Source organism: Oxyura jamaicensis, chromosome 3 (genome assembly GCF_011077185.1).
Source record: "Oxyura jamaicensis isolate SHBP4307 breed ruddy duck chromosome 3, BPBGC_Ojam_1.0, whole genome shotgun sequence".
Taxonomy (NCBI): Eukaryota; Metazoa; Chordata; class Aves; order Anseriformes; family Anatidae; genus Oxyura; species Oxyura jamaicensis.
The window spans coordinates 42526530-42541254 of NC_048895.1; the positions used below are offsets into that span (position 1 = coordinate 42526530).

Sequence of the window (14725 nt, forward strand, 5' to 3'; positions counted from 1 at the left end):
GCAGATTAACTGTTTCACATCAATGAGATTTAATGGATGGCTAGAATTGACATACAAAGGAGTGCAAAAATATTGAAATGGATTTGAGAATTTTACACTGCATTCAAAAAGGTTACCATACAGAGAGGGCAACTAATGATCAGATGGCTTTACAACATTTTACTCTTCTGCAGTTAATCCTTATGTTGGGCTAGAAAACAAATTTTAAGTCAAACATTTGAAATTGCATGAGATTTTGAGGAAAGAACCAACTAAAGTAAGCTTTACTTTAAGCAGCTGAAATTTCCATCCCCCAAAACATGAGTTTTTAGTTTTACAGTCTTAAATTTCTGATACAGTATAAGCTGTTTAAATTTCATGGCTTTTTTTTCCTCTAGCATTTGGCTTACCTTGTCTTAGATGCTTTCTGGAGGGGGGAAATGAGATTCTGGCTATGTATTTGTGCTTTTTGTAAAAAACAAACCCAAAAAACTTTGTGTATGAACTGAGAAATCATTTTTTTTTTAAAAAAACTAACTAACTTGGTTTCTGATGGATCATTCCAAGTATTTTTTTTCCTTAATAGAATCTTCTGCAAATTTATTAAATATTTTCCCTAATACTGGGTTTACAGGTTGGCCAATCTCACACCTTCCAGCTGAGAAGGAACGTTATTTCTGGAAGGAAGTATCTTTATTTCTACTTCAATATTTGTGTATTCAGAGCCAAACCCTTACACACGTCTTCAAAGACTTTCTATGTTGCCCAAAGTAGCCATGAGTATTAGAAGAGGTGGAAAGTGTCATAGGTCAAAAGGGAGAGAGATCAGAAGCTGGAAGGTCAGAAGTAAAATTAAGTGTAAAGTAGAACAGGTCAGGACTCCTCTCATTTAATCCATTGATTAGTAGTCTCTTATGACTTGATTTAACAGGCAAGAGAATCGTTACTGCAAAGTAGCATGAGAGTCTCTAGGCAAACATCAAAGGCTACACAGAAGTTTGCACTCTTAAATCACTGTTTTGATTATTTACAATTTGTGTAGGCAGGCTTTTGAATTCATATGGCAATGGAACTTGGAAATCATGCTTCTGCAGTTCTTTCTTTTTTTTTTTTTTAAGGCAAAATGACTAAACTTTTGGAGAGGTTTGGTTCAAATCTTTCTTACTTTTCCATTGAGTTTAGGAGACCTGTGGTTTAGGTTTCACTGTTATGCAGTCAGGTATCTTTCAGAATTTCTAGAAAGTAAGGAATTACTTGTTATCTTTGTATTTGAAAAGGCTTACTATAAGGATTTAACTGCTGTTCTACCTTCTGTACATCAGTGTGTGTCTACCCTTTGTCATTTGACTTTTTTTATATGTTGCAAAATTCTATTTCTTGATTTGTAAAAATGGTATTGTCAGCTTTTGTAGTAAGAAAGACTGACCCTGAACTGTCTCTGAGGATAACTAAAGCAGAACTGTATAGCCAGTGCTTTTTAGATGGATGTTTTTCAACCTTGAACAAGTAATAATAGGAGTTTAAGCAGTTATTCAACCAGCTCCTTCTGTTTAGTTAACAAAGATCTGGAATCTCTGAATGTCTGAAAGTCAAAATAATCATATTTATATTGAGTATCCTACTGCTTTTGAGCTCCTCTGAGTCAGTAAGAGGGAGCGCAAGCTATTTGTGGTATTTTGTATCTATCTAGTCCTACTCCTTGGTGCCTGCTGCTTGGTTTCATGCAGATTTCTGTTGTGCTTTTTTTCTCTTCTGACTGCAACCTGCTTTCACTGTTATCTGACTTTTCCCTAATAGATCTGATTCATATTCCACACAGTTGACAGGACCTCTGCTGGAGCCAGAGCCAAGTTTTGCATCCTTCCTGCCTTGTGAAGCCAATTTCATTTGTTTTTATATTCTATGGGCTGGCACCGCTTTTCAGTAAATCTATCGCTATGACAGTCTCCTTTATTTTTCCTCAAATTCGTTATATGTTGTCTGCCCTAGCTTTGCATTTGCTGATTTTAAGGTGATTTTATAGGTGATACATCTTTAATGATTTTTATCAAGCTCTACTTGGATGAAAATAATGCAATAAAATCTACAAAACTAGTACTACTTTATTTTAAATGTAGCTAATTACAGTTAGAGTGCAACAAAAAGTGCTTCATGTTTAAAACCAACCAGCTTATTAAAAATAATTGCAGAGAATTGCATTATTTTCATTGATTACCTTCTCTAAGACTTCAGATTTGAGAAATACGTGCTTCTGTCTGTGGACAAAAAGAAGCAACTTTGGGTTTCACATTTTTTATCTTGGCTCTGCTCAGCTCGTTCACCTCAGAACAATCAAACCAAATCAACAACAACATACACTGAAGAAAATCTAACCTCTGCATCTGTAAAATAAACACTTGTCAAAAACAAGTTTAATGCTGTAGCATCCCCTGGTTCCAGTTTCTTAACCAGTGCAGTTGTTTTGGTTCTATTTGACGTTGGTGGCAGACCCTGCAGTTCACTTACTCTTTGATTTATTGTTGTGTTAGGTGTCAGTATAGGTTGCCTTAAAAAAAAAAAAAGCAAACATGCTTGAGTTAGGTTTCAAATAACACTTACATTTTTGCATATTCATTTCACCTGGCAAACTCACTGAATTTCAGGAAACTACAGAGCCAGCTAACTCCCCAGAAGAAATTAAATAGGATCCTATGAGTGTACTCCAGAGAAGCATTCAAGGTTGTATTAGAGTCTTTGAATGCTTGGAGTGTTGTTTGAAAGGTCCTATGTAAATGTATATAAAAGCACTTCAAGTATAGATTATAATTAATAAAATGTAAAATATAGTAATGCATTCAATCTTTTTTGTAGACCAGAAAAACACTGACTTCCATGTGTTACAACCTTATGTTACTATCTGATAACCAAATCACACCTTGTCTTCCTGTTGCTATTGTCAATTAGCTCCTCTGGTGGTCCTGAAACTATAGAGCATTTTTAATCAGTTTGGTGTTAACAACAGATGATTACTGTATTAAATGAAGGAAAGGGTTCTTTCAATATCAGAACCTTCTAGCAGAACTTAACATACAATAGGTAGGGCACAGTTTATGGTGGAAAGCTTTGAATGAGGTCTACCTTATCTACCTTAGTTTCCATTATTCACAAGTTGAGAGAAAGAACAAAGGCAAGCCTTGAAACACCTGAGCAACCTCTGACTCTCACAGCTGTTACAATGGTATTCCATCTATGCATTATCAGCATACTTCAGGATATGCCTGAACTGTACTACGTGTTTAAAAGCTGAGCTTGAAAGGAGTGACATCTCTGCAATCTGCCACCTGCTGAACTTGAAGTACCTCAAAAACTTTGTGTGTTACCTGTGAAAACAATGACCCCTTTCATCTGTAATAAATAGTAACCCTAAAAGATGACTTTTGCTTTGTATCTTTTTTTATGCACAACGTGCTCACAGGAGATTCTTGTGTGCATCCATGTAAGAAGTGTTTGCACTGTATCAGAATTTAAGCTCCTTTGTTTTTTTAATTTTGGTGAAAATTTACAGTAGATAGGTAACATTATTTTGGCTGTCAATATACAAAAAAAGCAAATGTTTAATTGGAGATAAGAAATAATAGTTTAAATACATTTGATATCCAACTGTTTTACAGCTGAAGAAGATGGTAAGTATTCTGAAACTTTATTTCTAGGGTATTGATGTTAATTCTGCCTTTCAATTTTTAGGTATACAAATCCCAGTGCCACAACCAGTTATTATATAACACACTCTGTTAAACAAGAATTAATCTGTAAATCCTTTTCTGAATATAAAGAAAGTTGTGGTTATGTCATGTAACTCATACTGGAGAGTGATCTAGTGTTCTGCCTACACGAAATGCTAGTTTTTAAGAGAAATGCAATCTTGTACTTCTAAAAGTCTCGATCCTCAAATAGTTTGGTTATGTCTGGCTGTATTTTTATTTATGAAAGGCAACAGTAGTAAACTGAATTGTAATGTCTTTGAAATCTAGATCTTTAAAGAGATCTACCTTCTTAAAGCATGTGGATATGTGGAACGTTCTTTAACGGAAATTCTGGTAGTTGGGGCAAAAAAACGGCAACTAGTAAATAAAATAAAGCAGGGTCCAGTGACTAGTGTAAACTAAGCTGTAAAGTGGTTCAATTGTATTAGTTTGTAGGATATTACAGAAATCTAATATGCAAAAGTGAGTGTGATGCTATTGCTGTTAAAAACTGTTGGGGCTTGATTATTTAATTGCAAAATCAAACAAAATGGATCTCTGAATTCTTCTTTTAAATTACCAAGATTGATTTGGATATTTTCCTGTTTTTCTATTGTAGGAAAAGTTCGGTGGCAAGACTTCGATCAAGATGCTTATGTTAGCGCTACTATGGTGCGATCTGGTCAGGATCCATATGCCCGTAACAAGTTCAATCAGGTAGAAAGCGACAAACTTCGAATGGACAGAAACATTCCTGACACAAGGCATGATCAGTAAGTGTCACACTGAGCCATGTTTGTCTTGGATTATTTTTTGTTTATGGCTTTTGAGCAGCAGGTGATTTTCCTAAAGCAGGAGTTCTCTAGCTTTCAAAATGACAGGAACAGCAAACTATGATGTGATCCTTAAACAGCAGGGTAAGAACAATAAATCTTGTTCAAGTTTTTCTGTTTCCATGACTTCAATCAGTGTGTATTCTGTATCAGAGCTGGTGTTGCATTTCAGTCTCTTTATTCTTGTTTACCTGGTGGCTTTTTGTGGCTTCAACATTTGTAACAGGGTTTATCTTCAGTCTGGTGATTGACACCTCAATCAGCACAGCTCTGACATTATTTCTGTACTTGCTAGTCTCTAGAGACGTGTAGTTCTTTACATGAAGTTAACTTTCAGGTCTTTCCTAGTAAGCTGGGCTGATTTCTGAACCTTCTTCCCATTTTTAAGGGAAACATAGAGTAAAAGCATGTGATCAACACTAAAATTATTACTTCAAGGTCATGTGGCTGTGATGTTTTTTCAAGTATATAAATTCGCCTGAGTTAATGGCATCAAAATTCATACTAGGGATCGAATTGTTGTGTGGTTTGGGAAAGATGCTGGATTAACTTCTCAGTGATGGCGCACATACTTCTACTTTAGTTCCAGGATTCACTTGTTTTCCTCTTGCTTTAGGAACTAGGCAGATAGTTACTAAATATGGTATTGTATCTAATAGACCACAGTTATGTAAACAAAAAAGATACTTCCTTCTCTTTTCCCAGCCTCACTCTTTCTTACCTGGTTCTGGGAGAACATAGAATCCTGCTGCATGTTGCTGTGGCTTTGTACCATCACTGAACACACAGTGTGGACTAAGCAGTATAGAAGCTACTTCTGAGTGTGAGCAACATAGGGAGCAGGAGTCAATAGTAGGTCCACTACTGCTTAATAACTCCGTTAATGACCTAGATGAGAGGGCAAAGTACAACCTCAGCAAGTTTTCAAGTGACACAAAACTGGTAGAGGGTGGCTGATAGCTGTTTTGGCAAGGATAATCACACAAGTTCTTCAGCTTCTGCAGTGAAATGTTTGTGTGGAAACTGTAATGGGAAGAGCAAGAGTAATAGTCATAGAAAGAAGAATATATTCCAGATCTGAGTGCATGTTACACTTGGTGGCATGTTATCTTCAGTAAAATTGAAGGCAAGTCTGTTAAAATTAGTATTTCCTTTGAAGCTGCTGCAAGGTTTTATTGAAGAAAAATGAGGAAATATTTCTATTTAAGCGTATTTATTAATTGTACTGATGTGTCTAAAAACCTATTTTACTTTAAAATAGCTATATAATAGTACTACTTAATTGCTGAGACTGTCTAGGCTGTTTAGGAGCAGTTTATCAGAATTCTGCAATTTGATATGAAGAGCTAATAGAGGTCTTGAAAAATGGGTTGGCATAGGTGGACTGTTTCATCTTCATGGTTTGTAAGGTTTTCGTTCTGCATTTAGTTGGCTGAATATTGTCACTGTTTTATTCTTCAAATTTTGAATGTTGGAATCTTAAACATTTTTCTGTGTTAATGAGAAGTTACTTCTATGAGTAAGATGAGGATGCTACAATAGCTTTGAAAATAAAGGGTGAAGTGGCTGAGTGCTGTTCTAAAGGAGACGTATGGTAGCCTAGTAACCCCTGTGTGTTCATTAATGTGCTCGTTTACTTAAATTCATTAAGTGGTCATAATGTGAAACAGTGTTCTGGTTTTATACTCAGTTGCATAAAAGGTACTCAGTGTACTTCAGCAATTGTAGTACAGTGACTTTTTTGTCAACGTACCCGAATCTGGCACTCATTGGGTCTGTTCTTTACAGAGACAACTACCAGAAGTGGCAGAGGCTTGATCTGAAAACAAGATACTTCCTAGGTAGATGGAGAGCATACATTAGATTAGTAGATATCCTTCATGATGAAGTAGCTGTCTGCTAAGACTGGAATGTAAATACTACATTCAAATGACAGGGTATTATGTCTTTCAGGTGTCAACGGAAACAATGGCGGATAGATTTGCCAGCCACTAGTGTGGTGATCACCTTTCATAATGAAGCAAGATCTGCTTTGCTTCGAACTGTCGTCAGGTATTACCTAAGAGTTTGATTTTTCCCTAAAAGAAGTGTATTTGTGTCAGATGCTACCTTATGATAAAGAAGGGATATAACAATCCAGTATACTTTTCTGTACTATTTACAGAGGGGAAAGCTGAGACTTAATTTTGTTGATGACTCCATTTCATACATTCTGAAATTAAACAAGAAACGTTCCCCTTAACTACAAATACATGAAAGTGTGTAACTAATTACAAGATGATGTTTGGAGGTTGGCTGTATAGATAGTTTCAAGAAAAACTTAAAGAAATTCTCAGGGGCTATTTGGTCTAAAGATACCTATAAAGCTTCCCCTTTCCAAGTTGTCTAATCCACTGATTTCAGGAAGCTGAAATTCCTACTGGGGGTAAGAACAATTCTATATGTGCCTTTTTTCTCAGAAGCTCTTTAATAAGCCAATAGCTGTTGTTGAAGATAGGATCCTGGGCCAGACTGAACTATGGCTTATAAGAAAGCAATGGTTTTTATGACATTATCATGGGAAATGAAAACTTCTTTGTATTGAATGCTTCTTTTCATTGTTTCAGTGTCCTTAAAAAAAGCCCGTCACATCTAATTAAGGAAATCATACTGGTAGATGACTACAGTAATGATCGTAAGTCATTTTTTAGTGTCCAAACTTTATTTTATTTTTGAGACTTCCTGTAGATGAAAGTAGGTGGTTTAGTTGAGAATTGATCATATGGGTAGGAGTTTAAAAAGACTGATCCAAAACCAAGTCTTAAATCTTTCATGGAAAAGTGAATAGTTCTGCATATATAGAATCATGAAGGTTGGAAAAGACCTCCAAGATCATCTGGTCCAACCATCCCCCTACCACCAGTATCACCCACCATCTGATTAAAATACTTCAGCTATATTTTGTTACTTCCTGCTAGCTGAGGAAGCAAAGTGTAGAGTTGAGAACAGCCTTTCCATAGCATGTTATATGACATAAAAATTAAACCTATGGTGCTTGTACCAAATACTTTTGTAGCACTGCTTTAAAAGAATGGGGGTCTCCATCAGCCTTCTGGAAATTTATTACTGAATATAGAATAAGTCAAGGTTTTAAAAGTACTAGGGTATCATAATGCTAACTTGAACAATGGACTTCTGAGTAACACTTCTTAAAAGGAATTTGCTAGTTCAAGGCTTAAATGTATTCCACAATAAGTATAATGTTGATTAAAGTGCAAGCCTTCCTATATGCAAAGAAAGCACGTTTTAATGCTTAACTTTTTATAACATGTAGAAAACACCTAAAGTATGCAAAACAAATATTATTGAATAAAAATATCTGAGTGTAAAATCAAATTAGCTTTAAATAACATAATGGTAGTAATTTCTTAGCATGCTAACTTTTTTTATTTCTGGTGAGACATTTTTAAGAGTGTATCTTAATTATTTGCAACCATGAACATTTTCCACTATGAAGTGTTTTTTTTTTTTTTTTGGTGAAGGAAAACATACTTTTATGGTATATCAAACTGTTTCTCATCACTTTATTTGTATTCTTTTAAGCTGATGATGGCGCTCTCTTGGGAAAAATTGAAAAAGTGCGGGTTCTTCGAAACGATCGCCGAGAAGGTAGGCTTCATCTGGGGAAAGGAAGATATAAATTCTAGTGTGTTGCATTGTCTGTATTTCCTAATCTTGATCAGGTGTTTTAAAGGAACATTCTGTCTTGGAGGGGAGGATTTTCACTTCATAAATCAACCTACAAGTGAAAGGAGTAAAAACTGATGTATTTGTGCAAGTAAAAATAGTAATTCTAATTCAGTATTGTTGTACGCAGTTGCACATTGCTGGCTTTCACAGTGGAAGCCAACTTGAGAAATTGCCTTTCACCCTCAGCCCATCCTTTCTCTCACTGTATTTCAATCCTCTGTTAAGCTGCTCCAATTGTATGCAAGGCCTCACTGTAGTAAACTGTAAGACTGTTTGAAAAGATTCAGCTTAAAAATATCCTTCTTTTTCTCTGCTTCCCTTACAAGGGATTGTTTTAAGGATCCAGCTGATAGACAGCCTGTCAGACAGTGTGTTTCTCAAACCTGAGAGTTTGAGCATCCAGGAGGGCAGGGACCATATATGCCAGTTTTGTTGAAGCCTCTGTGTCATATAACAAACTTGTATTACGTTTTTTTCTTCTTTGTTGCCTTGTAAATTATGGCCTTGTATCACTGAGCCCTTTAGTCAGCAGCTTCCTGTCTGTGGAGCTTAAAGAATTACATAGAGGCAACTGTTATTCTACAGCTGTTTGAAATAATAACCGAGAGCTGACAGTTGAAATAGCTGACTGAGTTAGCAGATATGTGCTTGTTTGTTTTTATAGGCACTGCATCTTATCTGCCAGCCTGGTCTAGGGAGCAGCTAGAATCATTAGATTGTCAGAAGCTGGAAGTGACAAGCACAAGACCTGTGTCGTCCCATAATTAAAGCTATTACATATGGTCCTGTTCTTAACATTTAAGTATCTGTTTGGAATAAATATACTTATGAACAAAGGTTTGTTAGTAAATCAGACCTTTTGCGACTTGCCATGGTTGCGGGGTTCTCAGTGAGTTGATCTAGTTTTTCTGACCAGTGTAGCGCTTAAACATTGAGATAACAGTAATGGAAAAAACGACTGAAGCAACAGTTCCTTATTTTTATTCATTACTATAAATACTAATTCTGTACTGTACATACAAACATGAACTGAATTTTCCTTCGTGCTTCAAATTTCATTTTCAGATATACTGATGCATAATATGACTTGACAGATCTTTTACTGTGTCAGAAAAGAAATGCTTTCAAATTCAAGGTGCAATACTAGTTTACTTGGTGTTATTGTGAGATTAGGATGAAATTATTACCAATGGGAGCTACTGTACTGTTTAGGAAGCTTTGCCTAGATATTCATTTTTGCAATCAGATGATGATTTTTAAAAATTAAAATATTTTAAGACTTCATTTGATTGCTGGGTGGTTATGCTAGTGTTTAATACTAACTTTGCTTTTTATTTTGAAGTGTAGGCTGATGCCTGATATCTCAGGCAGGGATGGTACTGACTGCTCTGCTTTCAGAAATACATGATGGTAGCTTTGGGTTTTATCTGTAGGACCAGAGTTATGGGAACAGATGCGTTTTGGAGGGTGTGGTAATCTACAGACTAAATGTTCAAGGGAACATTCTGAATTTTTCCTGTTGCATGGTTCAGTGTGAATTCAGAGGACTTGATGACCTACTGGTCACTTCCATTTTCTGTGAAAGTAGATGAAGACATGAGGTTCTGTAAGAATGAAACTTAGAAATACAAAGTTCTGGAATGAGGAACTGTAGAAGTAGAACAAACAGCATGGAAAAAGGTGCACAGAAACATGCAAAAATTGGAACCGGGGAGATGGCATAAAAAGGCATGATTAGCTGCAAATGCACAATGGGTAAGGTAGAAAGTACTGATAGAGATCATTATGGAGTGTATCTACACTAGTGAAGTGCTTATCATTGTGATAAGAGAACACAAGGATTTCCGTGAGGCTATTCAGTTGCTGTATGTTGGATGGAGCAAACAAGTCCGTAGCCTATTCCTCGTAAGCAACTTGTGTTCTGTTTGTCAAGCCATGTTTTGCAGGTTGATTTCATGAGGAGGATGGAAAGAAGTGGTTGGGTTTTTTTGCATATCTGTTTTAGACCTTTTTCAGAATACAGACTTGATGAGAATCAATGGAAATGGGGAAAAAAAGTAATTGCTTTGCTTTGATCTTAAGTGACAGTGAAACTGAGTTTTGAACAGTAATACAGAAAAACAGGCAGGAAACTTGCGAAGGAATAAGAGGAAGTTCACTCTTTTCTGTATTGAAAAACATGGTGGGATATTCTAATGTATGTGCGTAAGTAACTTGAGGGACTTGAAGGAATGGTGAGGTTATCCAATGAGGAAATAAGAGGGAAAGGAGAAAAGGAACAGGGCAAATTGTTGAGGGGGTCTGTATAAATGGAGATGTAGAGAAGGGAAGAATCTTTTGATTTCATCAGAAGCTTTCTCTTAAATCTTTTCAGGGTTAAGATTTTAAAACCACAATAAAAAATCCCAAACCAACAAAGAAGTAAATCACAAGAAACTCAGGAGAAACAGTTGAAAAGGGACTGGGCAAAAGGCTCCTAAACATGAATTAACCAAGCATGGTTATTTCTGGAAGAAGTAGAGAGAAGGATGGACAGACTGTTTCTGAGAACTTTTAAAATGGGGAGGTGGGGGGAGTGCAAAAAGGTGGTTAGGGTAAGTTAATATTTTTTTGCAGTTCTATTGTACTGTCGTAAAGGCAGGATTATTTTTAATTCACCCAGTAACAATCCTTCAATTATGCTAATAAAACCAAAGTGGTACTATATTATATTGTGGATTTGGGGGAGGGCGGATTTGTTTTCTGTACTGATGTTGAGTAAATTAATCAGCATTAATGCCATTTACTGTAATGTAGATCCAGCTGCACTTGTATATTTTTTTGAAGAGGCACTTAAAAATATTTTCTTTAAATAAGATTAGAACCTGTAGGCTGGAGTGCAATAGTTAAAGTTGCAGGCTTTTTATTCTGAAATCTTTTCACTGAACTGTTAAACAGCATCTTGTCTTTATAGTCGAACTTGTGTGTTTATGTCCTGAGTTATAGTAATTTAATTCATGATCATCTTGGAATGCAATTGTTTGTCTCTTTGCTGTTGTTTTCCTTCAGAATCTATACAGACTTTTTTTTCTTTACTTTGCAGGCTTGATGCGCTCTCGTGTCAGAGGGGCAGATGCAGCACAAGCAAAAGTACTGACCTTCCTGGATAGTCACTGTGAATGCAATGAACACTGGCTGGAACCACTTTTGGAAAGAGTAGCTGAGGTTAGTAAAGTTCTTCTAAAGTAATTTCCTGGAGGAGTAGCTTTTAAATTTTAAAGCCATCTGGTTTATACTACATTAATTTTATGCATTTTTCTAAGGAGGCTTTTTCTCTGAAGTAAGATGATGGAGATGATCGGAGGTTCTGTGATTAAAACCCACTTTTTGTTCATTTAATCTGTGAACATAAGAACATAAAATGTGAATATTTATTATTACCTTTAAAAGCAATTCAAATATATGCTGCTTTGGTTCTTTAGGGACCTCCTCAGTAAGTGTTGAAAATCTTTAGAGCGAAGCATAGTTCTCCTCAACCAATATCATCTCACTGTAATTCAGTTTACCTGAATATTTATGCCTCATTAAGATTCAGTGTGATAATGGGAAAGAGGTTGAACTGTGAAACGAAAATTCTCATGGAAATTAACAGGGACCATGGGCTCGCAGCTTCTGTGAAAATGATGCTTTGCCAGTGTCCCAGAAAAGCTATTGACAGAACTGAGAGTGAAACTATACTGTTTTCTCCAGGGGTTGGTTATCCATGTTAACTTACTCTGGAGGAACTCTACTGAAGTAGAAAGCGAATCGTGTGCGATCCCAGGAAGTGTTAGGGTATGCTCAGAAAAACACAGCTTTTTCCATAATTGTGTTTTCTTTTAATTTAACATATTTTAGTCTGGAAAGGCATTTCTTCAAGGTGCTCCTGGTCAAAATGGTTTTACTTAGCTACTCTGTCTTGTTAATGCCAAGTTCCTTGCTTATTCTCCATATGCTCTCCTTTGCGTTTCCTCCAAAAAAAGAGGGGGAGGAAGAAGCTGTGTCTTCAATATGCCAATGGGAAAACCAGTCATCATCAACTGATAACGTCTCTTATTCTATTTTTCTGCAATGCTTTACTGTGTATTCAAGAAATACTGTAAATTGCTGAAGACATATCAGTGTTTAAAACTCTGTTTTGGAGGAGAAATAACTGTGATCAGCTCAAACCTGGACACTAAAGTACCTGCAGCCCACAGAGCCCTTGAGCATGAGCAACATAATGCTTTGCTCTATTTTTGTGACTATGTAAAATGTTGCAGCCCTGGAAGGGTAGTTTCTATATAATTATTAACCAGCAAAGTGAACTTGAAGGCATTAAATATGTCTCAGAAGGAAGCGAAGAATGCTTATTGCTAAAGCACTAGCTTGATTCTAGGATGTGGGAACTGTTCTCAAGCCTTTTTGTGTAATTTGTTTGAATCGTCTACCTGTTTGAGAAATTTGAAAAGAAAGGTAGTTTTGGTCAATAAAGCCTTGCTTTTACCAAGACAAATATTTTGCCATTTACCCTCTTCTCTGATATATTTTTCAGGGTATACTCCATTTCAGTTTCTGAAACTGATATGGGATATGGAAAAAGTGTTACTTTTTCATCATAACTGAATGTAAAACCTCTTATTAAGTGGCTGACAGGTTAAAGAAGATCTGGCATTACATGTAGTGTAATTGATGGGAGAAATAGCTGCATGTTTTGCTTTGTGCTGTAGTTACTTCTAGAAGTACAAGAATGATTAGATCCTTTTAAAAAAACTTGCTCCTTGTATGTGTCAGGGTGGCAATTATTAGTTGTGTGCCTAAGAATACCTTTCAGCTGTATGAATACAGTTTTCCATTCTTAAAAGCTTGATGTGTTGTTAAGTAACTGGAATTCCACGTCATTTATTTTACTTTGATCTGGGAAGATTCCCAAGCAGCAGGTACAGAGTTTGTTAAAGGCGCCTTTAAGTGCTCTGCTGGTTCAAATAATTAGGGCACATACGTATAGGGCTTGCATATAGTATAGTTATTTTTAAATGGGTTGATTTTTGCTCACAGTGCAGATGGTGTGTTAATTGATGTTAATCAATAGCATTTTCTTAATGGTCTTGGTGACAAGAAGCTGAATAGATTCAAACTTCCTTTCCTTTCTAGCCTCAAAGGTAGCTTTTTCGGGTTAGAGTTAACTAAACATCAGTGCAGTATTTTCTGATGCTCTGCTACATCTGTTCTCTGTGTGGTGGGAGGGTTGCTTTTTCCTTCAGTTTCAGAATTGCCCACTTGATATTTAATTCTGTGAGAGCTTTAGGGGCTTAATTGTGTATTTTAAAATATAAAAATTATAGCATCCAGAAACAGCTTAAATGGAATACATTCTACAATATACTATCTAACATGCTGTAACCCCGTTTGAAAGCTGTGTTTGACCTCTTACATGTGTTAGGAGGACATGAGGCCTTGAGATCCTCTCTTATTGAAGGATGATCCATCCCAGAGTGTTCTTCTTTGAGGTGGCTTCCTAGCTAGAATGTCCTTGCTTGCTGGCCATGCTTGCCTACTGTTCCTGGAGGGATTTGACGATGCTAGGGATTTCCTTCAGCAACTTGAGCAAAGGCTTAAAGCAATAAAAACATACACACAAACTGAATATTTTAGCATTCAGAATGTGCAGATTCCCTTGTAAACTGGAGCTGGTATGCTTTCTCCCACCTTGCTCCCTACTGCAAAGAGGCTTTCTGTCTAATTGCATTTTGTCTTCCAGGGGAGTGTGTGTGTTGGTTAGGGGAGATTAAACAAGGAATCAGTGGAGTTTAACCCTTTGATTTCCCCCCCAAATATCAATAATAATCAGGAGTACCCATTATCTTGAAAACGTTGGTAATTACTAGGTTATTTTGTGAATGTTTTCCTACTTTTCTTTTTCCATTTTTCTGTTTCTAAGCACTTTGGTCTATTCTTATAATATCAGTTACAGGTAAAAAGGGAGTTTCTGGAGCAGAACTAAACCCATCTATTTTCATAGCACAACTGATCCTGCATCACTTTTCTGACGATATTTTTAAACAAAAGATCTTAAAATGATTAAGGAACTAAAATTAAGAAATAAGACATGGATGCCTTTCTCATATCTGTCTCAGATTCTGTGACCTTGAATGAGTTGCTTTTAACTGGCACGTTGCTGAAAGGAAAATATAAATATTTTCTCCTTAAGTATGTTGTGAAATTTAATCTTTGAACTGTTTTAAGTTTTTTGGGTACTGGATTGGGGGGAAAGCAATGCATGCAGAATCCTGAGGATAATTTCCAACGGTTTATGAGAATAATATCTAATAGTAGCCTAATTCTCTAGAGCATACATAACCTTCTTATGAAATATTAAAATGAAACAGTCTGCTACAAATTTCCAGTCACTAGAGACTTGCAGTGTTCACAGGCTATTTCTTTCCATTATCCTCACATAGAAGC

General features: G+C 36.2%; 1 protein-coding gene across 1 annotated transcript in view; it reads left to right on the forward strand.

The window, feature by feature from the left end:
• Positions 1-14725, forward strand: part of GALNT2 (polypeptide N-acetylgalactosaminyltransferase 2) — a 92123-nt gene that overhangs the window by 51490 nt on the left and 25908 nt on the right. Inside the window, exons 3-7 of the mRNA XM_035321203.1 lie at positions 4321-4474; positions 6488-6586; positions 7141-7208; positions 8117-8182; positions 11346-11467. Of these exons, the coding sequence (XP_035177094.1) occupies positions 4321-4474; positions 6488-6586; positions 7141-7208; positions 8117-8182; positions 11346-11467 (509 nt within the window). The remainder of the gene's footprint in view (positions 1-4320; positions 4475-6487; positions 6587-7140; positions 7209-8116; positions 8183-11345; positions 11468-14725) is intronic.